At 42.4% G+C, this 22,433-nt stretch overlaps 1 protein-coding gene across 2 annotated transcripts in view; it reads right to left on the bottom strand.

Annotated features, from left to right (window-relative positions):
* PATL1 (PAT1 homolog 1, processing body mRNA decay factor) overlaps positions 1–21,514 on the bottom strand; it is a 30,642-nt gene extending 9,128 nt beyond the window's left edge. The window contains exons 1-14 of one of the 2 annotated variants that reach the window (XM_080816485.1): positions 21,392–21,514; positions 19,202–19,313; positions 12,096–12,313; positions 11,722–11,802; positions 10,941–11,135; positions 9,899–10,000; positions 9,356–9,445; positions 8,917–9,137; positions 7,606–7,695; positions 4,771–4,951; positions 4,171–4,294; positions 3,382–3,479; positions 2,765–2,824; positions 1,579–1,727 (exon numbers count right to left, since the gene is read on the bottom strand). In XM_080816485.1, the coding sequence (XP_080672611.1) occupies positions 1,579–1,727; positions 2,765–2,824; positions 3,382–3,479; positions 4,171–4,294; positions 4,771–4,951; positions 7,606–7,695; positions 8,917–9,137; positions 9,356–9,445; positions 9,899–10,000; positions 10,941–11,135; positions 11,722–11,802; positions 12,096–12,313; positions 19,202–19,313; positions 21,392–21,406 (1,736 nt within the window). In that variant the 5' untranslated portion in view covers positions 21,407–21,514. Of the gene's footprint in view, positions 1–1,578; positions 1,728–2,764; positions 2,825–3,381; positions 3,480–4,170; positions 4,295–4,770; positions 4,952–7,605; positions 7,696–8,916; positions 9,138–9,355; positions 9,446–9,898; positions 10,001–10,485; positions 10,560–10,940; positions 11,136–11,721; positions 11,803–12,095; positions 12,314–19,201; positions 19,314–21,391 lie in introns of those variants that run through there. The other variant, XM_080816486.1, reaches the window with a different exon arrangement.
* Positions 21,515–22,433: the final 919 nt, after the last annotated feature.

The raw sequence follows: 22,433 nt of genomic DNA, 5'->3' as shown, positions 1-22,433 counted from the left end.
TTACTTCTCCAACTCTCTACCCAACAATAAGTCATTTTTCAAGTTTCGCAAATGTAGAAAATTGTCTTCACGGACGTACATTAAATAGACTTGTTCAAACTACAGATGTTCATTTAAGTTCAATATAACTAGACAGGGACGCCTGGGTGGCTCAGTTGGTTAAGCGGCTGCCTTTGGCTCAGGTCATGATCCCAGCGTCCTGGGATCGAGTCCCACATCGGGCTCCTTGCTCCGCAGGGAGCCTGCTTCTCCCTCTGCCACTCTGTCTGCCTGTGCTCACTCTCTCTCTCTCTGACAAATAAATAAATAAAATCTTTAAAAAAAAAAAAATATAACTAGACAAACAACATGGTTGATACAGCAAAATCTGAAAACATACATAAGCAAAAAGAATATAAAAACAATCATTTCAGAATTAACTTTATACTGTTTTAATTTTTCAAAAATTTATTTGTATGATAGAGAGAGAACAAGAGAGCAGAAGCAGGGAGAGTGGTAGAGGGAGAGGAAAAGCAGGCTCCCCACGGAGCAGGGAGCCTGATGCAGGACTTGATCCCAAGTGACCTGAGCCAAAGGCAGATACTTAACTGACTGAGCCACCCAGGTGTCCCTACTGCTACCATTTTTAAGAACCTTTGTTAGATCTGCGTGCTCACTCACTGTGTATTTTTTTCAACAAAAACAAAAACAAAAAACCAACAAAAAAAAAGAGTCCAGAGAATTCATATGGCTTTGTACTTGGCTTTCTTCACCAGACAACTTCTTAAGACAATTTTCCATCTCAATAGATATACTTCAACTACGTTGATTTGATGGCCCCATAACATCCCCAGTTAAGGAAAGCCCACATTTATTCAACCAGTTGCTTGTCAACCTGACTCCAGAAATGGTGTGTTGAAAAGAAGGGGTTTATTCTTATGTTCTGGTTTGTGTGTGTCCTGGCTTAGAAGAATCACCAATTCTTTTGCATGGGCAAAGGAAAGGGAGTTTTCGGGACAGAGTCCTCTTGCATTCAACAAATAAACACTTGGGGTTTATAGAACATTTACTGTTTGCAAGATCCTGGGTGGGACAGATGACAGATACAGATAGAAGGATACATTAAGGAGCTTAGTCCCCACTGGAAGACTGATTGGCTACGATAGTGTATAAGCATTCTATGGAAATTCCAAGAAAGTATAAAGTCTGTACTTTCCAACTTAGTAGAAGAGACTACATGAAGATTAAAAGGCTGAACAGGCTGGAATAAAGCACAAAGGAAGTACAACCTATAGGCTCAAAAGCAGACACCAAATCATGCTCCCCGCTCTGTCTCCAGTGCCCAGGATAGTCCCTCTCAGAGAGTGAATAGGTAGGTGTCAAATAAATGAATCCGGAATAAAGAGATTGTTTTCCTGGCTGGGAAGGATTATGAAATGCTTTATATGACGCGGCATTTGAGTTAGGCTGGAAGGATAGACTCTGAGCTTCCTGGGATGGTAAGGAAGATATCCAAAAGACAGAAATGTGGAAAGCTCAGGTCAGCCAAGTAAGGAGTCCAGCTGGTCTCACATGTCCCTCCAAGTGTACAATTCTTACCTCTCTTGTCCAGGCAATTTCCCCCTTAAGTTGTCATACATGCTACAAATTTTGTGCTTTCTTTCATCCGCCAGGGCAGGTCGCTCTTCTTCTAGACTTAGGAGATACCGCCTTTCATAATCCTCCACATCCAGGAGTAAACTATAGGTCTAAGTGAGACACAAAGCAGGCCACAGCATGCTGGGTCAGGATCAGAGTATTTGATAAACAATTTCACAGTTTAAGACCACCAGGTAAAGACAAAAGAGTGAAAACGAACTGTAGTAAGACAGAGGAAAAAGGTGCTCTTTTGAATCCAGAAAAACATAATGAAAGAACTTAAAGAATTCCTCCCTGTTTGTTGTCCCTCCTGACCACTAACCCAGGAGGTGACGACAGTGAATGATTACACCCTTTGCAAACCTTCCAGCAGCAAGAATAGCATTAGAACAGAAACGATCTGCATCGCTGCTTCAAGTGATGCCTTCTATTTATAAACAGTCGTAATTTTACTCCTGGGTGCCAGGCACTGTTCTAGGCACTACGCTTATACTCATTCACCAGACACTCTCCACAACCCAGTCAGAAAAAGATGACGTTATCATCTCCACTGTTGAAGACAAAGAAAATGAGGACAGCACAGAAAGGTTAAGCAGCTTGCCTCAAGTCACAGACTCAGTTAGAAATGCAGAAGACGTGATTTGCAGCCTCGTTCCATACTCCGTGCTCTTCCTCACCATGCCTATAGCCTAGACACACAGTATTTACACTTAACAAACGAACTGCCTACAGAGTACCACATTTTTCTTCGCACCCAGCACAGTGTCCAGCATCCAGGGGATATCCAGTAAATACCTGTGAACTGACTTAATTAACTCAATTAATTCACAGGTGGAACAATGTAATTTTTATTCTCATTTTCTTAGAAAGGTGACCTGCTCCCAAACACTTAGTGGTTAACTGACCAAGCCTGGACAAAGACCCAAGACTTCTCACTGCAACTGTAGTGTTCTTTCCACGAGGCCGGAGGTGAGGCACGGCACACTCTTTTCTAGTGTGCTCTGGTACATAACAGACATGTAAGAACAACATATTCACTAATTAAAATCACAGAACACCGACTGCTCACTTTTCCATTTCTTGCATACCACATCTATGTGACAGTTCCTTATTTGAAACTAACTATAGCAACAAATTCTAAACTTACTTTCTCAATTATGACAAGGGTTTTTCGTCTCTTGTCCCGAACCTGTTTTTCTTTTGTCTCCTAAAAAAAAAAGACAAGACTACTCAGTGTGAATTCTTCACTTCTGTTAAAAATAACTTTCTAAGTATGCATATGTACTTCCATTTGTGACAATACTGTGAAAAAAATCTTAACTCTTCGAAAGTTAATAATCTAAACCAACACTAACTGGACAAAGGTTATAGAACAGACTGAATTAACCCACACAGACTATTAAACTGAATTTACAGGTGGGCAAAAGGTAATTATAGAATGCAGTAAAGATGCAGATAATCACAGGAAAATCTTAAAACACACAGAAAATGGTAGTTTTTGAAACTGGAATGAATAACCCAGTGCTGTTTGCAGCCGGTTACCCAGTTTAAAGACTCCTGCCACCCCAAGTCTAGCCTGGCTGCCTTGGAGAGGAACGTGTCAGCACCTCAGCCCACCTGCAGGAAACCAGAACGCCGGGACACGTGGTGGGGAAGCTCCCAGTCACACAACAAACTTCGTTGTGCCTGATTCCCTCCCACAGTGACCCCTAGGCACCTGTGACAACCCAGAGTCTCTTTACACACAGTTGTGCTGACACTTACGTCATCCTCACTCCGAGACGTCACAACAGCATCGATCATTTTTCGGGGGTTATTCACACTGGAGACTGTAAGCTTTCCCAAAGAGCCCTCAAACTGCACTGTAAGGACAAAACATTTTCAACAAGTAACTCAGCAGTGTAGGCAGGCAGCTTTCTAAGACCTTTGTGGTCTATATTCTTTCCTCACAGTCTAATGGTTCAGTACAGAAATCTATGTATCTAATATGATCTCTTACCCAAATCTATCTTTTCCCATTTTTTGGTTGCAATGGTAATAAACATCTGAAGTATTTCCCTTTTATTACAGGGATAGAAATTATATAGAAATTATTATATAGAAATTATAACACATTTTAAAAAGTTAAGGAATCTCAGGGCACCTGGGTGGCTCAGTCGTTAAGCGTCTGCCTTTCGCTTGGGTCATGATCCCGGGGTCCTGGGATCAAGCCCCGTATCAGGCTCCCTGCTCTGCAGGGAGCCTGCTTCTCCCTCTCCCATTCCCCCTGCTTGTGTTCCCTCTCTCGCTGTCTCTCTCTCTGCCAAATAAATAAATAAAAATCTTAAAAAAAAATTAGAAGTTAAGGAATCCCAAGCAGTGAAGGATTTACAAAGTCCATCTACTAAACCACTCATTCCACGCAATAAAGGCAGACCTCTGCATTTAAGGACAATAGTCCTTACGAATGAGCTTTGAACGTCTGCATCCAGTCGTCTCCACAGTTATTTCTATTTATCGTATGGGCAGCAGGTTGAATTTCTTTTATCGTGGGCCTAGGGATAAGGGCCTTACCTGGCTTATACGCGTGCTCCAGTTTGGCCACCTGCGGGGTAATGAGTTTGGTGCGCTCCTTCTTCGGGCCTTCGCCTTGTACTTCTTCAGCAGCTGACAGTTTCTCCAGTTTTTCAAAGTAATTCTACCACACGAAGATGATTTCAGTTGCAACACAAGCCCAGAGTATGGCTGCTCTTTATCATACATGATTATACTGGCGGCAGCAACAACTGGGACTCTACATATGCATCGATCTTTAATTTTTGCTAGACTGCCAGATATTTACTTCTCAAAAAATCCCAGCCTACAGAAAAGCCCAACATCAATGAAAATATCTTTAAAGTTAGACTGCCAATATGTTTAACTGAGAAAACCAGATTATTGATGCCAAAGAGATTTCAAAACATTGGCCCGAGAGCCTCTGTAAAGAATAAGAGGCAAACATAGAAACCTTCTAGTGAACAGTGAGAGGCTCTCCAGCTTCAGAAGAGGACAGAATTTGCTTAGTCAATTCTTACCCAATTGAAAACTACATCAAAAGCAGATTCTGTCAGCATGTAAGTCTACCAGTATCTCTCTGAGCGCCTCCCCAGAGTAAGGGACTGAATGGTCATCTACCTGGTAATAGAAATCGTCCAGGTAGGGATCAGTGCTTTGCAGCTGCATCATCTGGATTTTAGAGACCCAATCCTTCTCTCGCTGCAGCATGAGATTGGCATAGGGATCCTTTCGGAGATGGTCTTGATGACTGTTCCGGTGACTTCCTCTGTCTCCAGCACCATTGAGACTTCGATGCTGACTGAAAACAAACACAGGGGCGCATTCACTCTAAGTCACAGTATTCATTAGGCCTTGTAACAACACAGGAACAAGCCCGGCCGGTTAAAAAAAGATTCCACTTTGCTTTCGTTAACAAAGTGAAAAGAACTGAATCTTACTCATGTTGGAGAACAAAGAGCTATGCGATACACACTGAAAGAAATAACCCAGAGACCTGAGTGCCTCATCACCTGTACTGTGCACTCTCACCCACGGACTTCTGTTTAGGCCCTGCAACAACCCAAAGAGGTCGGCGGTTTTATTTTCTCCACTGTAGACAAGAAACCGAGGCCAAAGAGAAGTGAACGCAGGCCAATTTGACTCACAGTCTATACACTTTTTTTAAAATAATGAAATACTTCAAATATAGAGAAAAGCCCACAATAAACATTCCTCTATCCACCACCCAGACTTAGTGGAAAAAAAAGAAAAAAATTTAGTTGTCCCAATTTGCCTCAGGGTTTTAACAGGAGTATTAAAGCAACATACTGTTGTATTTAGTTGAGGCCCTTTTGCACCTTGTCTGGATCCTGGGTTCCTGCCTCCCTTCCTTACCAGAGGAACCACTATCCTGACTTTGTATGCACTCCCCCTGAAATGTTCTTTTTCTTAAAAAATATTTTATTTATTTGAGAGAAAGAGAGACATTCTGTGCCCATGTACATGCAGGAAGGAGGGCAGAGGGAGAGAGAGAGAGAGAGAAACTCAAGCAGTCTCCACACTGAGTATGGATACTGATGTGGGGGTCGATCTCACAACTGGGGACCATGACCTGAGCCAAAACCAAGAGTCAGATGCTTAACCGTCTGAGCCACTCAGGCACCCCTCCCTGCAATGTTTTTAAGACTCATGACTCATGTATCCATCTTTAAATATTATACGGTATTATTCTGTGTGCCTTTAACTTTTATATAAATGCTACTAGACATGTTACGTCTGCCCCTTGGTTCTTATTCAATGTTACGCTCTTCATTTATCTGTGCTGACAGCATAGCCAAGTATATACCAAAAAGAACCGCTGGCATGTGGTGTATCCATGTTTTCAACCTTATTATTTACTGCCAAATTCTCTTACAAGAGGCTGAGACTAACCAATATTCTTGCCAATAATGAGTGTTGAGACATTTCAAATTTTACTTGTCTGATGATGTAAAATAGCTATCTAATTTTAATCTGTATTTTCCTGATTATAAGCAAGTTTGAAATCTTTTTTTTTCCTCCTCTGAGTTTAAAGTGTACAATATAATGGTTCAATGGTTTTAAATGTTACTTGGTGCTTATCATGATAATTGTACTCTTAATCCCCATCATCTATTTCACCCATCCCCCACCCTCCCTGCTCTCTGGTCACCATCTGTTTGTTCTCTATAGTTAAGAGTTTTTGTCTCTTTTTTCCTTTGTTCTTTTGTTTTGCTTCTTAGATTCCACATATAAGCAAAGTCATATCAGCTTTACTGAGGTGTAACTGACATAACAAAGAACTGTGCACATTTAATGTGTACAATTTTATAAGTCTGGACATGCAAACACTTACTTTACCATCACCACACATAAGATAATAGATATATTCAACACCCACCAGAATTTCTGTATCTCCCATTGTTTTTTTTTTTTTTTTTTGGTGGTAATATAACACTTTATATAAATGAGAACCCCCCTCTTTAGAAGTTCTCAAATACATAAAACCATATTGTTAACTTCAGGCACTAGAAGTTTCATATTTTAACACAAACCTATTAATCTTTTCCTTTATGGTTTGCACTTTTTGTGTCTTATTTTAAGAGCCTATGTTGTTCTTCCCCTGCAAAAAATATTCTAGAGCTTCTTTGAAAGTAAGAAAGAATTACACACATAGAACCATAAAACTGAAGGTTAAAGAAACCTCAAACTTATGTTTAATTTTCTTATTTTTGGTTTATAAATGATTATAGAACGTCAACCCCATGAAGGCAGGACTTTGACATACCTCGTTCTTCTTTCAGTCCCCCAAACCTACCACAGTGCCCGATATGCAGCCGGGGCTGCACACATAAGTACATATTTATATCTGTTAAATAAAGATTAGATTACAGGCAAAAACAGAGTGACTGCTGGCTTTACGTAAGACCGAAATACAAACCTAGCCATTATATTTCAAAGTCACCTCTGAGCTGAGGTGATAAACAAAGGTAGTTAAGAGTATAAAAATGACTTAAAAAATCAGATCTATATTTCTGATGTATGATAAACAGATGTATAGAATCTTAGAAATTAGTTGATAAAAAATCTTGTCATTTAAACCCAGTGTATTAAGGCACTTGGGTGGCTCAACTGTTCAAGCGTCTGACTCTTGATTTTGGCTCATGTCATAATCTCAGAGTTGTGAGATCGAGCTCTTTGTGGGGCTCTGTCCTGGGTGTGGAGCCTGCTTAAGATTCTCTTCTCCCCCCACCAAAAATGAAAAAATAAATAAATAAATAAAGCTAGTGTATCAAAAGCATAAAATGACAGCACATATGATCTTCTTTACCAGTAAAATAAACTTAGTACTAATTAAATTTACTTAAAAAGTAAACTAAGTAAGTAGCACCTTGTTACACTGTCAAAATAAAAAACTGAATTAAGAAACCACCAAGGAGCAGGATGAGTCCTTACTTTCTGTTCTGCTGCTGTCTCTGATGCAACAGCCGACGGTGCTGTGGATGGAGGTGAGTCGTGTCTGGTCTAAACATTGGGGCCTGAGATCTAAGAAAAAAAAGGGAAAGGTTTTTAATTCTGTTGTTCTGTGATCTGAAGCTTTAGAGAATGTTGTCAATACAAGCTAACCTCACACAGCGCACTCAAGGGAATATTCAAGTCTATCCTCAGATCTTTCAGAAGGAAAAGACTGTAGTACTTTTACATGTCTTCTACAAAGACTAATTCTCAACTCCTAAGAAGAGGACCATAAAATCTGAGTGAATTCGCAGGGAAGCAGTGTAACTATTTTCTTCTTCCTCCTAACTGTAAACAGAAGTCTCAAAAGATTTAATGTGTTTAGTTTCAACTATTTGGGAATCACACTGAAAATCTATGTGTGATAGTCACTTTATGTCAACTTGGCCATAGGCTATGGTGCCCAGTTGTTTGGTCAAACACCAGTCTAGATATTGTTATTAAGAAATAAGGAAAAAGAGGACTTTTGAAAATGTGGGTGGGCCTCACCCAACCAGTTGAAGGCACTAAGAGCAAAAACCTGCTATTTCCCAGACACGAAGCAATTCTGCCTCAAGCCTGAAACACAGAAGTGCTGCCTGAGCTTCCAACCTGCCAGCCTAACCTACAAATTTCAGACTCAAGAATGCAAGTTCAGCTTTCATCTGAATTTCCACTTTTCTGGCCTGCTTTATGGATTTCCTTAGCCATTTCTTAAAATAAATCTTTTCGTTATATAAAGAAAAATGTATGTGCATATATACATATGTACGTGTGTATTTGTACAAATACTTCACTGGTTCTGTTTCTCTGAGGAATCCTGATACTATATGACATGTAATAAAATACAATCTCACTAGAAGCAGAAACTTGAACCCCTATTATGAAACCAGATTAGAAGTGAGCAACTTGGCTAGCACCGAGATGAGCTGACTTCTCAGCATCTACACCTCTGGTCCTTAGCATTTGGTAATTCTTGTTAAATAATAAGCACTTTGTGCACGTGGATGTTTATAAAATGGATATAAAGTGAGACCTAAGAAATGTTAGAAGAAATAAAGGGGTGATTAGCAATATGCAAATTACACAGGAAGCACGTGACTTTAGGAAAATGTTAATTCATAAGAATGCCTGGAGACTGTCAAACACTTTTGTGTCTGACAAGACGACGATCCAATAACATCTCAAAACACATCCCTTGCAGACATGGAAGCCTCACTGATAAAGAGCCCTGGGCGACTGATGGGTAAAGAGTGGCATTAGTTTGCACACCTTAGGTTTTGCAGGTGAGGCCCTGGGCCGGGGGAGTGCTGCTGCGGAGGCGGCGGAGCGGCAGGGGGCGCAGCACTAAAGAAGGCACGGAAGCCAGGTGCTGGGGGAAGCACCTGCCCTACTCGCCCTTGCAGCAACTTGGGATTCATGGCAGCAAGCGGACTACCAACAAATCCAGGGACCCGTGCAAACTGGCTGGGAGACATCCGTCCAGGCGGTAGCTAGAAAGAGGGACAAGATCTCAGATTTAGTGAATCAGCAAGCCTCTTGCTTTTATCCACAGAAAAGTGAATACTGTTTCCATCAATAACTTTGTTTGAAAAAGTGAAGGAATAAAATAAGAGGCAGTAGAGACTGATTAACAGCAAAGAGAGGTATTACCTATGAATGTTAGGAAAGCAAGAGAGCTCTTCATGGGTTGGGCTCATCACAGGCTTACCTGTGCTCCTCCAAGAAGCTGTGCTCTCTGGAGGGGGCTGAGAACAGGAGGAACACTAGGAGGGAAAGGGTGACCAAGCAGGGAAGAGTTCTAGGAAAAAAAAAAAAGACAAAAAATTATACACATTCTGTGAAATTTGTAAATCGATATAAAGGAATTTAGTAGGAATGCAGAATAAACTTGGATATAAAAAACTTGGATATAAAAAAGCGGTCGATGGAAGGAATATGAAAGAGAGCAATGCTAGACATCAGGAAGCACCATGATCACGTAAGCTGAAGAAGGAGGCAGTAGGATGAGGGACTGAACTAGCAGGAAACCAGATGACCATGCAGGGTGTGAATTCTTAAAGATAAAAAAAAAAAGCTCATGTATGAAACAACTGAACATGATAAACCATGTCTTCTGACCTGGGGACCATAACATGTAGAAATTCAAGTATGGAGACTATAATAAGCGCACCTAATTTAGGAGACCTCTATATACTAATGGTGATCAGAAACCATATGCTGTACGTTTTCATTAGGTCGTGAAGGCACATACCGGGACACTGCAGAGTTGGTTTGGAGACATCCTCTCACCATAGGGAGCAGGGTAACGTGGTGGCATCGGGGGCCGGACATGGACAGGCTTCGGACACAGGATCTATCAGGACAAACATATACACAACTACACTCAATGAAGTCAGTTTTTCCTCCACCTACTCTCCCTCCCCTCGAGTACTGGTAGAGACACAGAACTCAATGCAAAGCCCTACTTCTAAGCAAATTGCTACGGCTATGGGTTCACGTTAGAACCTTTGGTCACTTCCTCTCGTAAACACCAAGCAACGTGCCACTTGTAACTGAGGAAGATTTAGCTAATTCTCCAGTTATCCCCACCCTTCCATGCTATCTGAGGGAGGTACCAACAGATATTCTGACTTGCAAATTCTCTGCAAGAGGATATTATTTTGGTAGCAGCGAGGGAGAAGGAATGATAAGAAAGCTGGAGGATTAACTAAGTCCTATTCTGAAGCCCCTGTGATATGGCCGCCATGCTCAGCTCTTTTGTGATACATTGGGACTCCACCGTTTTATAGAATACTGAGCCTAACTAGGGCCATACCAACACCAACCCTCCCCCCATACCTTCCAAATTGGCCTTCCTTTTCAGCTGCTGGTTTCAGGTGGAGGAAAGTCTATGGAACAGGACTGCACAGGCTCTAGGGAAAGCAGGGATATCTTAAAGGTAAAAAGGGATGTGGACAATGCTGTGTGTTCCCACTCCCCCCAGCTTTCAGTTACCTCTCTGCCAATGTTGTGGGCAGCCAGCAAAACACTTTGAAAAGGATATATACACTAAATGTGGTTAACTACCCTTTTTCTCCCCCAGTTAAAAGGCAGCAGCAACAGGAGCAGCACCAGAAAAGGGCATTAGGGAAGGTGTCTCTTACTTGTACTAACTTCTCCTCTAATTGGCTATTTCTCTTTCTAATCTAACGCCTACCCAAAACTTCCACCCTCCTCCCAGCATCGCCAACTTCCCAAATAATTTTGCCCAGATTCCCAATATCCTGGGCTGAGTGCCTGTTAATGAGAGGTACCTGTTGGTTGAAGCTGGGTACAGCCATCTGCTTAGGTGGGGTGCCTATGGGGACGGCTCTAACAGGAGGACTCCCAATGATAGGTGACGTTGACCGCCGTGGTAATGCGCGCTCAGAAAGGTCTCGATCATCTTCTGGACCCTGCGGGGGCCTCTGAGGCAGGGCATATTCTAATACAGATACTGTAGGCATTTCCTAATTGATGAAATAGTTTAAAAAAAAAAAAAAGGGAAGAAAATTAGTCCATAACAAATGTTTAATTATCTGTACAGATGCCAAAAGCATCTTGAGAAATTATTTTTAAATTTTATTTTGTATCCAGTAACATTCCCTCTCTTTGGGGTGCCCTCTGAATTCTGAAAAATACATATCATGGATCTACTGCCACGATCAAGAACAGAACAGTTCTGTCACTCCCCAAACTCCTGTTGTAGTGTCCCTTAGCAGACAACCCCTCCTATCACCTCCAACCACTGGTAGACACTGACCTGTTCTTCATTCCTATGGTTCTGCCTAGAAACGACTTAAGCAATTTGAATTATAAGCTAACAAATTCGAATTCTAATGGCTCCCTTTCAACCTTTCAAAATAAAGCACAAATGAACATTGCATGAAGGCTGAGTAAATAAATGTACAATTAACAGGTACAGCTATGAGGAGGTTAAGTAATCAACATAATAACAGCAAATGATATACATCAACACATTGCTTCAGTAAGGAAAGGGTCAAGACAGGAGTTTTCGGATACTAGGAATTTGTATAAGGAGAAAATGTTTCACACCTGAGCAAGCAGTGGCCCTCGGATTCGCCTCAGAACTTCAGACCCATCCCAGATGCTGGAATTCAGACTTCCTGGTTGGGGCTACAAAAAAGGAAACACATACACAAAGTCTGGAGCAGTGAGAGGTTTCTGGACGCTCTAACTGCTTTCGATGAACAAGGCTCCGAGAGAGTCTCAACTGCCTGAGAAGATGAAATTACAGTGCTCCAGACGACACCTGACTCCCCTCTTCACCTGCTACGATCAGGAATTATATCGACAATTTTCTATGGTATATGCAAGCTTCTCAGGGTAGCCGATGAAACAAAACGGCACAGCTCAGGACTTCACCTTAATTACTAGTCGGCTATAGTTCTCAGATCAGAGTAACTTACTTGCAGAACTGGCCTGGTCTGCACTGCCCTCATGATAGCTGGATCTTCTAGCTCATTTTCAATCACCATCTTACTGAGCCTTTCTGCCAGATTCTCCTCATGGTCACCCAACAAGTCCATCTCATCCCTTTCTCCGTTGCCTGTTTGTTCATTAACTGCCACCGGCAGCTTCTCTTCCAATTCAGCCAGGCGCTCGTGCGCTTCCTGCCAATCATCATCTATAAGAAAATCATAAGAAACATAGTTTATACTGAGACTAAAAGTTGGATGAAATTCTCCTGTTAACGAAATGAGTAATTCTAACTTCAGAAGATAGTAAATTTCCACTTGAGAGAAACAAAATAAGATTTAAACTAAGGGTCATAGGAAAGTGGGCTTTTCACTATTAAGGACTAATAACATCCTACCAGGAATATAATTCAACACTTAGAGGGACAGCTTAATACATTACCAATGGCATCCAAACTGTATTCTGAAAACAGTTTCTAAGCCGGTGATAGGTATGTACACAACAGCTCATTGGTTTTGAGATGCCTTTTTTAAATTTTTTTAAAAAAGATTTTTATTTATTTATCAGAGAGACCGTGCACATGTGAGTGCACAAGCAGGGGGAGTGGCAGGCAGAGGGAGAAGCAGACTCCCCACTGAGCAAGGAGCAAGGAGGGACTCTGATCCCAGGGCCCTGGGACCATGACTTGAGCCAAAGGCAGACACTTAACTGATGAGCCACCCAGGCATCCCTAGTTTTGAGATTCTATGACATATCAGGCAAAAAAGGGAAGTTAAAACCCACCGCGTTAGCATACATGTTCTTTTAGATTATACCTGCCATCTTCTTTACGAACTCTCAAATCTACTCATTTCATTCAATTAATAATTGTTGAGCACCCATTATGTGTTAAGGCACCTATTATGTGTTTCAGGCACATGGGATAGATCAGTGTACAAAAGACAGAAAGATCCCTGGTCTCCTGCAACTTTCCTTCAAGCAGGGAAGAGACAGATAACAGATAATAAACATAACAAATAAGTAACTTAGATACTGTACAAGATGAAATACTATATAGGTATATGGAGGAAAAGCAGGTTGAAAACTTTAAATGGGACAGACAGAGGTATACCTCATTGCGAGGGTGACATCTGAGCAAAGATTCAAGGGTAAGACAGTTAGCCGTGTGGATTATCTGGGAGAAGAGTATTCCACATAGAGGGCCAGTCCGTAGAAAGGACTTAAAGACAAGGGATAATTTTGAGAGTCAACTAGGACTGTGTCTGGATTGGAACGATCAAAGAGGAAGAGCAGGAAAAAAGAGTGAGGCCAAGTAGGTAGTAGGAGGGAGCTCCTTCTGGGCCTTTTGGGTCACTCTGATTGAAATGGGGGGCCATTGGAGGCTTTGATGTGGCCTTTCTGAAACAAACAGTCTGGCTGCTGTACTGAGAACAGATTTGGTATGTGAGGGGTGGGCGGGACAAGGAGCAGAAACACCGGAGGCATGGAGGCCTGCCGGGTGGCTACTGCAGCAACGCCAGGGCAAAGGTGGTGGCGACCCGCAGCTGGGTCCAGTCCTTTTCCATGTTGACAATGCCCTCGCTATTCCCGCACACTCCTATACGGTCTGTAGCTCTAGCACTGGCTTGTTTTCTCACTCTGGATGCCGACGCAGCATTATTTTGGAGTCCTGCTATAGCATAGGTAAAAATCTTCACAAAGCTCCGTCAGCTTCTCTAGAACCAGACCTTATTCCCACCACTCTGTCATTCCAGGGCTCCTCCATCTCATTCCCCCATTCTGCGTCCACTGCAAAAGTTCGACTCAATGCTTTTCCCCTTCTGGCATTCAAATTCAGATACCTTTCCCTCCTCATGGAAACATTCCCTAAATAGTCTTTTCATCTTAATGCTACCTTCACCTCATCTAACCGTGCAAGACTTTCAAACTCCAAAAAAACCCAATGTATCTGTATATATTTTATTCTTAGTTCATTCTTTATGCCCTATAAAATTCAACAGAAAATGGTAAGCGATCATTCTTCTCTCTCTTTTTAATTTTTTTAAAATTTTTTTATCTCTCTTTTTAAAGATTTTATTTATTTATTTGTCAGAGAGACGGCAACTGCTCAAGCAGCACGCATAAGCAGGGGCTGAGGCAGAGGGAGAGGCAGATTTCCCACTGACCAAGGAGCCCAAGGCAGGACTAGATGGTTTGGACCCTAGGATCATGACCTGAGCCGAAGGCAGACCTTTAACCAACTGCACCACCCAGGTGCCCTGATAATTCTCTTTGTAACTAACATAAAAACACAGCATTCTTTCTGCAAGTGTCCTCAATGGCAATCCTTCTCACATAGTTTTTCTATGTACCTCATTAAAAAAAAGAGGAAAGAAGAGCTGGAGGCACCCTAACAAGAAAAGAGAAAGATGTCTGGTATACAACAAGGTTATAATAAATGGTAGCCACTTAAAAAAAAAAAAAAAGAGAGAGAGAGATTCTTTAGATTTATTGACAATTTTCTGAGGGGCTCATGTACAACTTGTTAATATTAAGTTTTTCCCTGCTTACAAAGAAGATCATATCAATGAAAAATTTAAACATCACACAAATATGTAACTTAGAAAGTTCCCCAGAACTCTACAGGTATGTTAAGTTTTTCAAAATGCAAACTATAAAGTTCAACTTGTTTCTTTTTATTTAAGCAATACATCTTGGACACTTTTCATGTATATACACTTGCGTGTAACTACTGATAACATTACCTCAATCTTTTTAATGCTGTTTAAAATTCTGTTCTATTGATATACTAATTTAACTTATCCCTTACTGATGGAAACTTGGATTATTTGCAAATTTTCAATGTAATGATTAATACTGTAATATATCTTAACATCTTATGCAAATATTTATTAAGTAGCTTAAGTCCCTTTTAAAATTCATGATTTTTATTTTATAACAATGTATCAAATAAAACTAGTGATCCAAAACACAAGGGAAGGGAGACTTCCAGATGTATAATTTGGTATGATTGGAATCACTGTCTAGTCTTTGGGCACTGTGGTATATTTTAATGTACTTGTAATTTACTTAAATGTAAATTAAAAAAATCAATGTTGACATTAATATTTGTGTCATCTTTGCTAAGGAAGAGTAAGCTGAGTACGTTTTAAAGGACAGATTGTTTTTTGTAATTTTACTAATTCAGTGATGCCAAAAAAATGGGGACTCTATAATCCTGAATGAGGGGATTTTTTTAAACATTTATTTCCCTAATTTAAGAAGTTAATTTGTGGGTGCCTGGGTGGCTCAGTGGGTTGAGCCTCTGCCTTCGGCTCGGGTCATGATCTCAGGGACCTGGGATCGAGCCCCACATCGGGCTCTCTGCTTGGCAGGGAGCCTGCTTCCTCCTCTCTCTCTACCTGCCTCTCTGCCTACTTGTGATCTCTCTGTCAAATAAATTTAAAAAATCTTAAAAAAAAAAAAAAGTTAATTTCTTAGTGGATTGCTCTAATGCAGAAGGATTCTTAAACCTGTGTTGTCTTCATTCACCACCTCCCATACTCATGCTTACTAAGTTTGTCAGAGCCTACCAAAGATGAACAGTTTGTCCTTAATTTAAAAAAACACTCGTTAAATAGCCGTATTCTGCGAGAAGGGCTCAGTTGTGAATTAACTATTACCGTCTGAACGATGTAAGCAAAGGAATCTAAGCCACAGAATCCCATCATTATCATTTTGGGTTTTCCTTGCTCTTGTGAAAACTCATGTGAAGCAATGTCAAGAGATCACAAGCCCCTACTATTAGAGGATACTTCACTCATATCTTTTTCGAATGACCTAAAAATAAAGTTACTCAGATATAACAAAGCTTGACCCTGATCCACAATGGTCAAAATAACAAAGGGTAGGCAAAGGTATACCAGAAAAATGAAGAAAAAGAAGTTTTTGTTTTCCTTCAACTAATTAATCTCTACCCTGATGTGACGGTTTGCTGAATCCACCCACAGCTAGCCACGCCCACCCTCCCACCCTCCCACCCCCGCCCACTGTCTATCTCAGGAGTAATTCTGAATAAATACCACATGAAAAGGCAGTACAGGTGATTTAATTTTAAGACAACCTAAGTCCCTAAAGATTATAGCAGCTATCAATAGAAGGGAAGTGGAAACAATGGGGGGCTCTTCCAAGCAGAGGCAGGAGATTCTCAGAGATTCCTCAAGGACTGTTTAAACATAACTGGTAGTTTACCCTGACTGCATTTATGTTACTTCGCCTCTCTCACAGTCTTCTATCTCATTTGTTAAAATGAGGATAACAGTACCTACCTCACAGGGTTCTTGTGAGGATTAATAATAAATATAAAACATTCAGAATGGTGCCTAGCAGATAATAAGCACTCTGCAAGTGTAAACTTTATATTTTTGGAGAATGAGCTGAGATTACTGTGGCTATTTACTGCTCTAAGATGATGTAAACATTTTTCCATGCAGAAGACAAGGACTAGTTTCTTAAGGAAAGATGACATCAGAGCATTAGTAGCCAGTGACTTAAAATAACTACTAACAAGTATCATTCAAGACACTCACTCTTTTGAGTTAACTCTCAAACCATAACATATGTCCAAGGTCTGACATTTTACCTCCTGATTTAAATTCTTCACACCAGCTATGTATCTACCTATACGGTGCATTAAACAAATCACAGGCTGACTTAGCAATTTTTTAAATAAATAAATCTGTACAATATTTGTATCAAGATATTATGAAGAATTAATTTAAAAAAAAGATTTTATTTGAGAGGGAGCATGCACAAGCATGTGAGAGCATGAGTGTCGGAGGTGGGGGGGAGTTTGGGGGTAAAGGAAGAGGGACACGCAGACCAAGCAGACTCTCCACTGAGCAGGGAGCCAGCCACAGGACTTGGTCCCAGGACCCTGAGATCACAACCTGTGCCAAAGTCAGACACTCAACCAACTGAGCCACCCCAGTGCCCCCTGAAGAATTAAGATTTTAACTTGAGGGACACGTGGGTGGCTCAGTCAGTTAAGTGTCCAGCTCTTGATTTCGGCTCAGGTCATGATCTCAGGGTCCTGAGATCGAGCCCTGTACTGGGCTCCCTGTTGAGCACCAAGACTATTTATTTAAGATTCTCTCTCCCTCTGCCCCTCCCCCCCAACTCATATGCACACGTGTGCTCTCTCTTCCTAAGGTTTTAACTTTATAATTAGTGTATATTATAAAGATTCATATTTGGACATCTTTTCCCCATTACAAACTTTGTTGACCAAGAAAAGTCTTTCTTAATCACTTACACCCTAGGGTACAAAGTGGGCTAACCGTATGCTATTTCACTGCCTTTACTTTTTGCTACCTGTTCTTTTAAAGTATAACCCTGGGGGCTTTTTCAACGTGTGTGCACTTTTCCTTTTTCCCATCATATCATATACAGTTCTGTACACTCTAATGTCCTTTTAAGACAATATTTTCCCTAAATTGTGAGGAACACAGAAGCTAAAAAGACTGTTCATAGCACGCTGGAAGTCAATGAGAAGAGATGAAACTATTACTCTTCTGTCCAGGTTCAAAACTGAGGACATTTTAGTATGCTGTCTCATTTTAATATAGTATCTACAAATCAATCCCACCAACTTTATTTAAAACTGAGGAATTTGCTTAAAAAAATAGTAACATTCAGTACAATACTTTAAGACAAAAGAAGTTCTAGAAACATGCACACAATGTCTGTAACCTCTACTGTATGCTATAGGTTATTACTAAACTAACTTCCAAATACAATTTGCAATTCACATCAGTTTCTTGCATTTGCAATTCTAGTCAACATCTCTTTCCCAGTGATCTCCATGGAGAGAGAACAGCATCTTAGATCATGTCATCTTCTTGGAGGATCTCATCTCCTAAACTATGGCTATGATCCAAGAGGTCTTTGGTTTCCTTCTGTAATCAGTCTCACTTCTACCTTAAGTGGTTCTCCTGCTGTTCCTGAGAGCGGCAGTTTTAATCTCTACCGAATTTTGTAAACTTTGACTAAAAATACTATGCTTTCTCATTTTTCCATTTAATTCAACTTGGTCTAAGTTTTAATAAATTCAAGTGGGTCACATCATTGCAAAACGAGTAGCCACTTTCACACCTTTAAAACCTTTTGTTTTTGATATTAAACATCTCAAGATCAGTCACTATTGTGAAATTTCCTCTTGCTACTTAACTTTGAATATTTGTTGCATAGACAGAAATGCTGATTTCAAAGAAATCACACAGATTTACACATCCCAACAGAAACATTCTTATTGCTACTTTTCTACACCAACGGTTAAAGCAAAAATATTTGCATTAACTCTTACCTACTTTTTTTTTGAAATACATTTTATTAGTATATTTGCTTAAGGATCTCTAATTCTCAAACTTTATCATATAAATCTGTTGCCTAAGTTTCCCATTTTAGATTATTATAACTCTGAGCCATGTTAAGTTTAGCCTGACTCTTTAATTGTTTGCCCTTTCTAACTCCTGAAATATTTATCTATATCTAGGGATGGGAAACTTTCATCTGTGCGAGCACTTTTCTAACTTATGAAGACTTCCTATCACCACAATTCTTAGAACAAAATGTTTTTTATTTTATTGAAGATACTATGTAAGGCAATAGCGGGGTCATGCAATACACCAATGGTTAACTGAGTTTTAAAACATACACACCCAAGGCCAAGTTTTCTTTTAGTCTACTAATTTTCCAAAACTTACATGTTCCATAAATAAAAATTTCCTTCTTCTAGGATTATCTTAAATCTTTATACAATGTCTACTTGTCTAACGACTTGCATACCTTAGAGCATCAACCTAGAGCTATAGATAATATAGCCAGAAGGCACAGGGCTCAGAAAGCATCTGGTTTTATATATAAATGAGGCAAAAAAGGGGCCCAGGGGATTGAGGTAGATGCTTCCAGTGAAGACTGAACTATTCTGAGACTGAGAATAGAATATTTTGCTAAATTTGTGCATGTAGTTATTCCTACTAAGACAAAGCACTTACAAAAGAGAACACTGGAAGAACAAGAGACCTAGATGACATTAAAAGAGAAAGATGTCACTTACCAACAGCACCTGACCCAAATGTATCATCATTGAACTGATCAATCTCTTCGTCTTCTTCTCCCAAGCCCTGAAATGCATCTTCATCTTCATCCAGAGGACAATCCTCTAAAGACTAAAAAAAGAGAAAAGAGATTAGCTATTCATGAAGTTCACACCTTCATTTAAAAAATGTCCATTTGGGCGCCTGAGTGGCTCAGTTGGTTAAGTGACTGCCTTCGGCTCAGGTCACGATCCTGGAGTCCCCAGATAGAGTCCCACATCCGGCTCCCTACTTGGCGAGGAGTCTGCTTCTTCCTCTACCTCTTCCCTCTCATGCTCTCTTTCTCTCTCATTCTCTCTCTCTCTCAAATAAATAAATAAAATCTTTTAAAAAAATGTTCATTTTGTCTTCCTAATCATCAGAATAGCTTATGACCTCTTGTAAACACATCATTTTTTCTACCTCCAATTTCCCTGACATTGAAAAATGGCAGTATCTTCTTTCAGTTTCTCTTTTCCGAAACACTCCATTTCTCTATCAAGAATCTAATAACAGTATTTCTTCATGCAACCAAGAAATTAGGCCCCCAACTTTCTTGACATCACTGGTTAGAATAGTAATGACAACTCAAAATGCACACTTTATCATTACTTTGAGTTTTATGTGTATCTTTCAAAAGTATCATGTTCCTCATTTTCATGTCAAAATTTCAACTATTTTATTATGTCCTCTTAAAGCTTTCTCTTCATTTCCCACCTTCTGTTTTCTGTAGGCCCAAACTCTGGTGATGAAACAGAAAGCTAAAATCTCAAACCCAATTAAGTGAACTCTGGAAAAGCTATGATATGGTGAGTTCAAGTTGTGGCCCCATTCTTATAAGTGGTGCAAACTTGGCTAAGTCATATTCTGGTTAACTCATTAAACACGTCTAAGTACCTAGTGTGTCTCCAGCTCTGCATTTGCTCAGAGTGGCAACAAAGGGACAATACCTTAGAGAGGTGTAAGGATTAAGGGAGGCAAAGATTGTAGATTTGCTAAACAATGCTAGTTATCACCACAACAATTTAGGTCGGTTCTATTTTAAGTACCACCCCCCCCTTTTCAGTTTTCAACTGATTTATTTTCCAAGTTCTCTTCTTTTGGAAACTCTGCCTACCACACCTCATCATCTTTCTCCATGTTTACATCGAGTCAGTTTGGTCTTGAACCATTCCTATCAAGAATCAAGTACCTGTGGCCCCAATTTTCAAAGACTCAGAATCACAATACCACACATCAATAGCAGGTCTGTGATACACCTTGCCAGGCAACCTCCTTAAATAGGCTTTCCCAAAGGCAAGGTTAGGCCAAAAGGCCATTCTCCCCGTCTTAAGCCCTTCCAAACTTCCACAAAGCAGGCATGCAACAGCCTCTACAGCAGAGGCAGCTTCCGGCGGCACTCCCCTCCAAATCGCCAAGATCAACTTAACCAAATCACTGCTTTTTTAAATTAGAAAGACTCTTCGGGATCACCCAGAGCAGCCCTTTCAGTCTACAAGTCTAGAAACTTTCTGTCCAGAGACTAGGAGTAGCTCAAGGTCATACAGCGAGTTAGTGGCAGGGGTAGGACTCTCGACTATTGCTACATTCCCGGGATGGTCACCAAACCCACATCTCGTTCCCCTCGCCCGGAACTTCTACGGGACACGCCCCCTCCCAACTCGGAGCCCTCTTTGGTAAACCGTCTCGGGCCCCAGTAAAGGGCAAGTCCAGGCCCCCCCTGACCCGCTGGGTGCCCGTGCGCACGGGTGTGTGTGTAACTGGAGAGGAGGTGGTTCCGGGTCCAGGGCGGGAAACGCGTCTCTAGGCTTTCCCGGGAGACTCTCCCTCAAGAAGAGCCAGCGGATGGGTGCAACGCTCTCCCGTCCGCGGCTCCTGCCGGGGTGCGGGTGGGGGATGGCCTGGTTACAGCACTTAACGGGCCCTCCCCACCCCGAAACAGAGGCCAACTCTCCCCAGTGGCAACTGATAGGACAGTCCCGCCCCCTGCAGCCGGCTCACCGCCCTCGGATTAAACCCGCGACCCCAGGCCCCACGCGTTCTACTCGGTCCCCTGGGTCCCGCCGCCAGCCCCCTCCTTCCCCAGGGGCGCGGGACCGACGCGCTGGGGGTGAGAGAGGAAAGGGGGCGCGGGAGGGAGGGAGGGGTCACTTCCGGTCGCAAGAGCTCACCTCGTAGCGGAACATTCTTGGGGAGGGGGGGAGGGAGCGGGGAGGGGAGTGGGGGAGGGAGGGAAGAAGCGCTGACTCCCCGGCTCCTCCGCGCGCGGGTCCTCCACCGGCTCGCGACCCCTGGCCGCCGCCGTACGCCGGAGCGTGCGTGGGAACGTGCACAGGCGCGCCTCGGGGAGGGCGGCCGCCCCGCTCGGCGCCCGGCGCGGCGGCTGCGCGGGGACAGATTTGGCGTCCCGCTTCCTAGTCTCAGCGGCGGGAAGGAGGTCCCGTGGAGAGAGACTGCGCACGCGCCGCCCGTCGGGGGCTTCCTCGCGAGCCCGACTCGCAGCTCCGCCCCCGGCTTCTCTGCGCCCGCCCAGCGCTCAGGTCCGAGTCACGAGTTTTCCGTCACCGACGGGGCGGAGAAAACCCCTGTGATTGTCACAGGGTATGGCTTTAGAGAGTCCCAGGCCGATTCTGGGCTGGGAGAAATGGAGGTTCCTGGGCTGTTTTTCCAGCGACCAGCGCGGTCTTCGGGGGGCTCGGTGGTCCTGGCGAGACACCCTGTGCGCGGAGTGGAGGGGGCAAAACCCGACAGGTGCAGGTCCTCGAAAGGGGCTGAATTCGTCGCCGCTGTGAGCGGCACGCCACCCGCTGAGTCCACAGCAGGTCGGGGCTGTGATTTATGTGTCTCGAGGTGATGACGGCGCCGGGTTTTTAAAAAGCGGAGGCTCGTTCCGGGAGGCTCAACCGGGGTGATATTTTTAGGCGCCAGGCGCTCGGGGCACGTGGCGCGGGGGAGCCAGAAAGGGCAGCGCGGCCGTGGGCAGCAATGTCAGCGAGGCCGCCGAGCTCCACCCCGGCTGCGCCGCTGGGGGACACGGCCTCCGGAGCGGACCGAGCCCAGGAAAGAGTTTGTCTGGGTTCTGGTGGTTCGTCATCCGTGCAGGCACCGCCCAGGCCCTTTCGGCCCCTTAGAGCTCATGGAACTCACTCTTTTCCCCTAAGGACTAAACTTCAACCGCGAAGAATTAATTCCTGTGCATTTCGCAACTCCTTT

This window comes from Martes martes (assembly GCF_963455335.1).
Source record: "Martes martes genome assembly, chromosome: 10".
Lineage (NCBI taxonomy): Eukaryota > Metazoa > Chordata > Mammalia > Carnivora > Mustelidae > Martes > Martes martes.
Note: the sequence above shows the minus strand (reverse complement) of the source record. Positions and strands in the feature narration are given on the sequence as shown.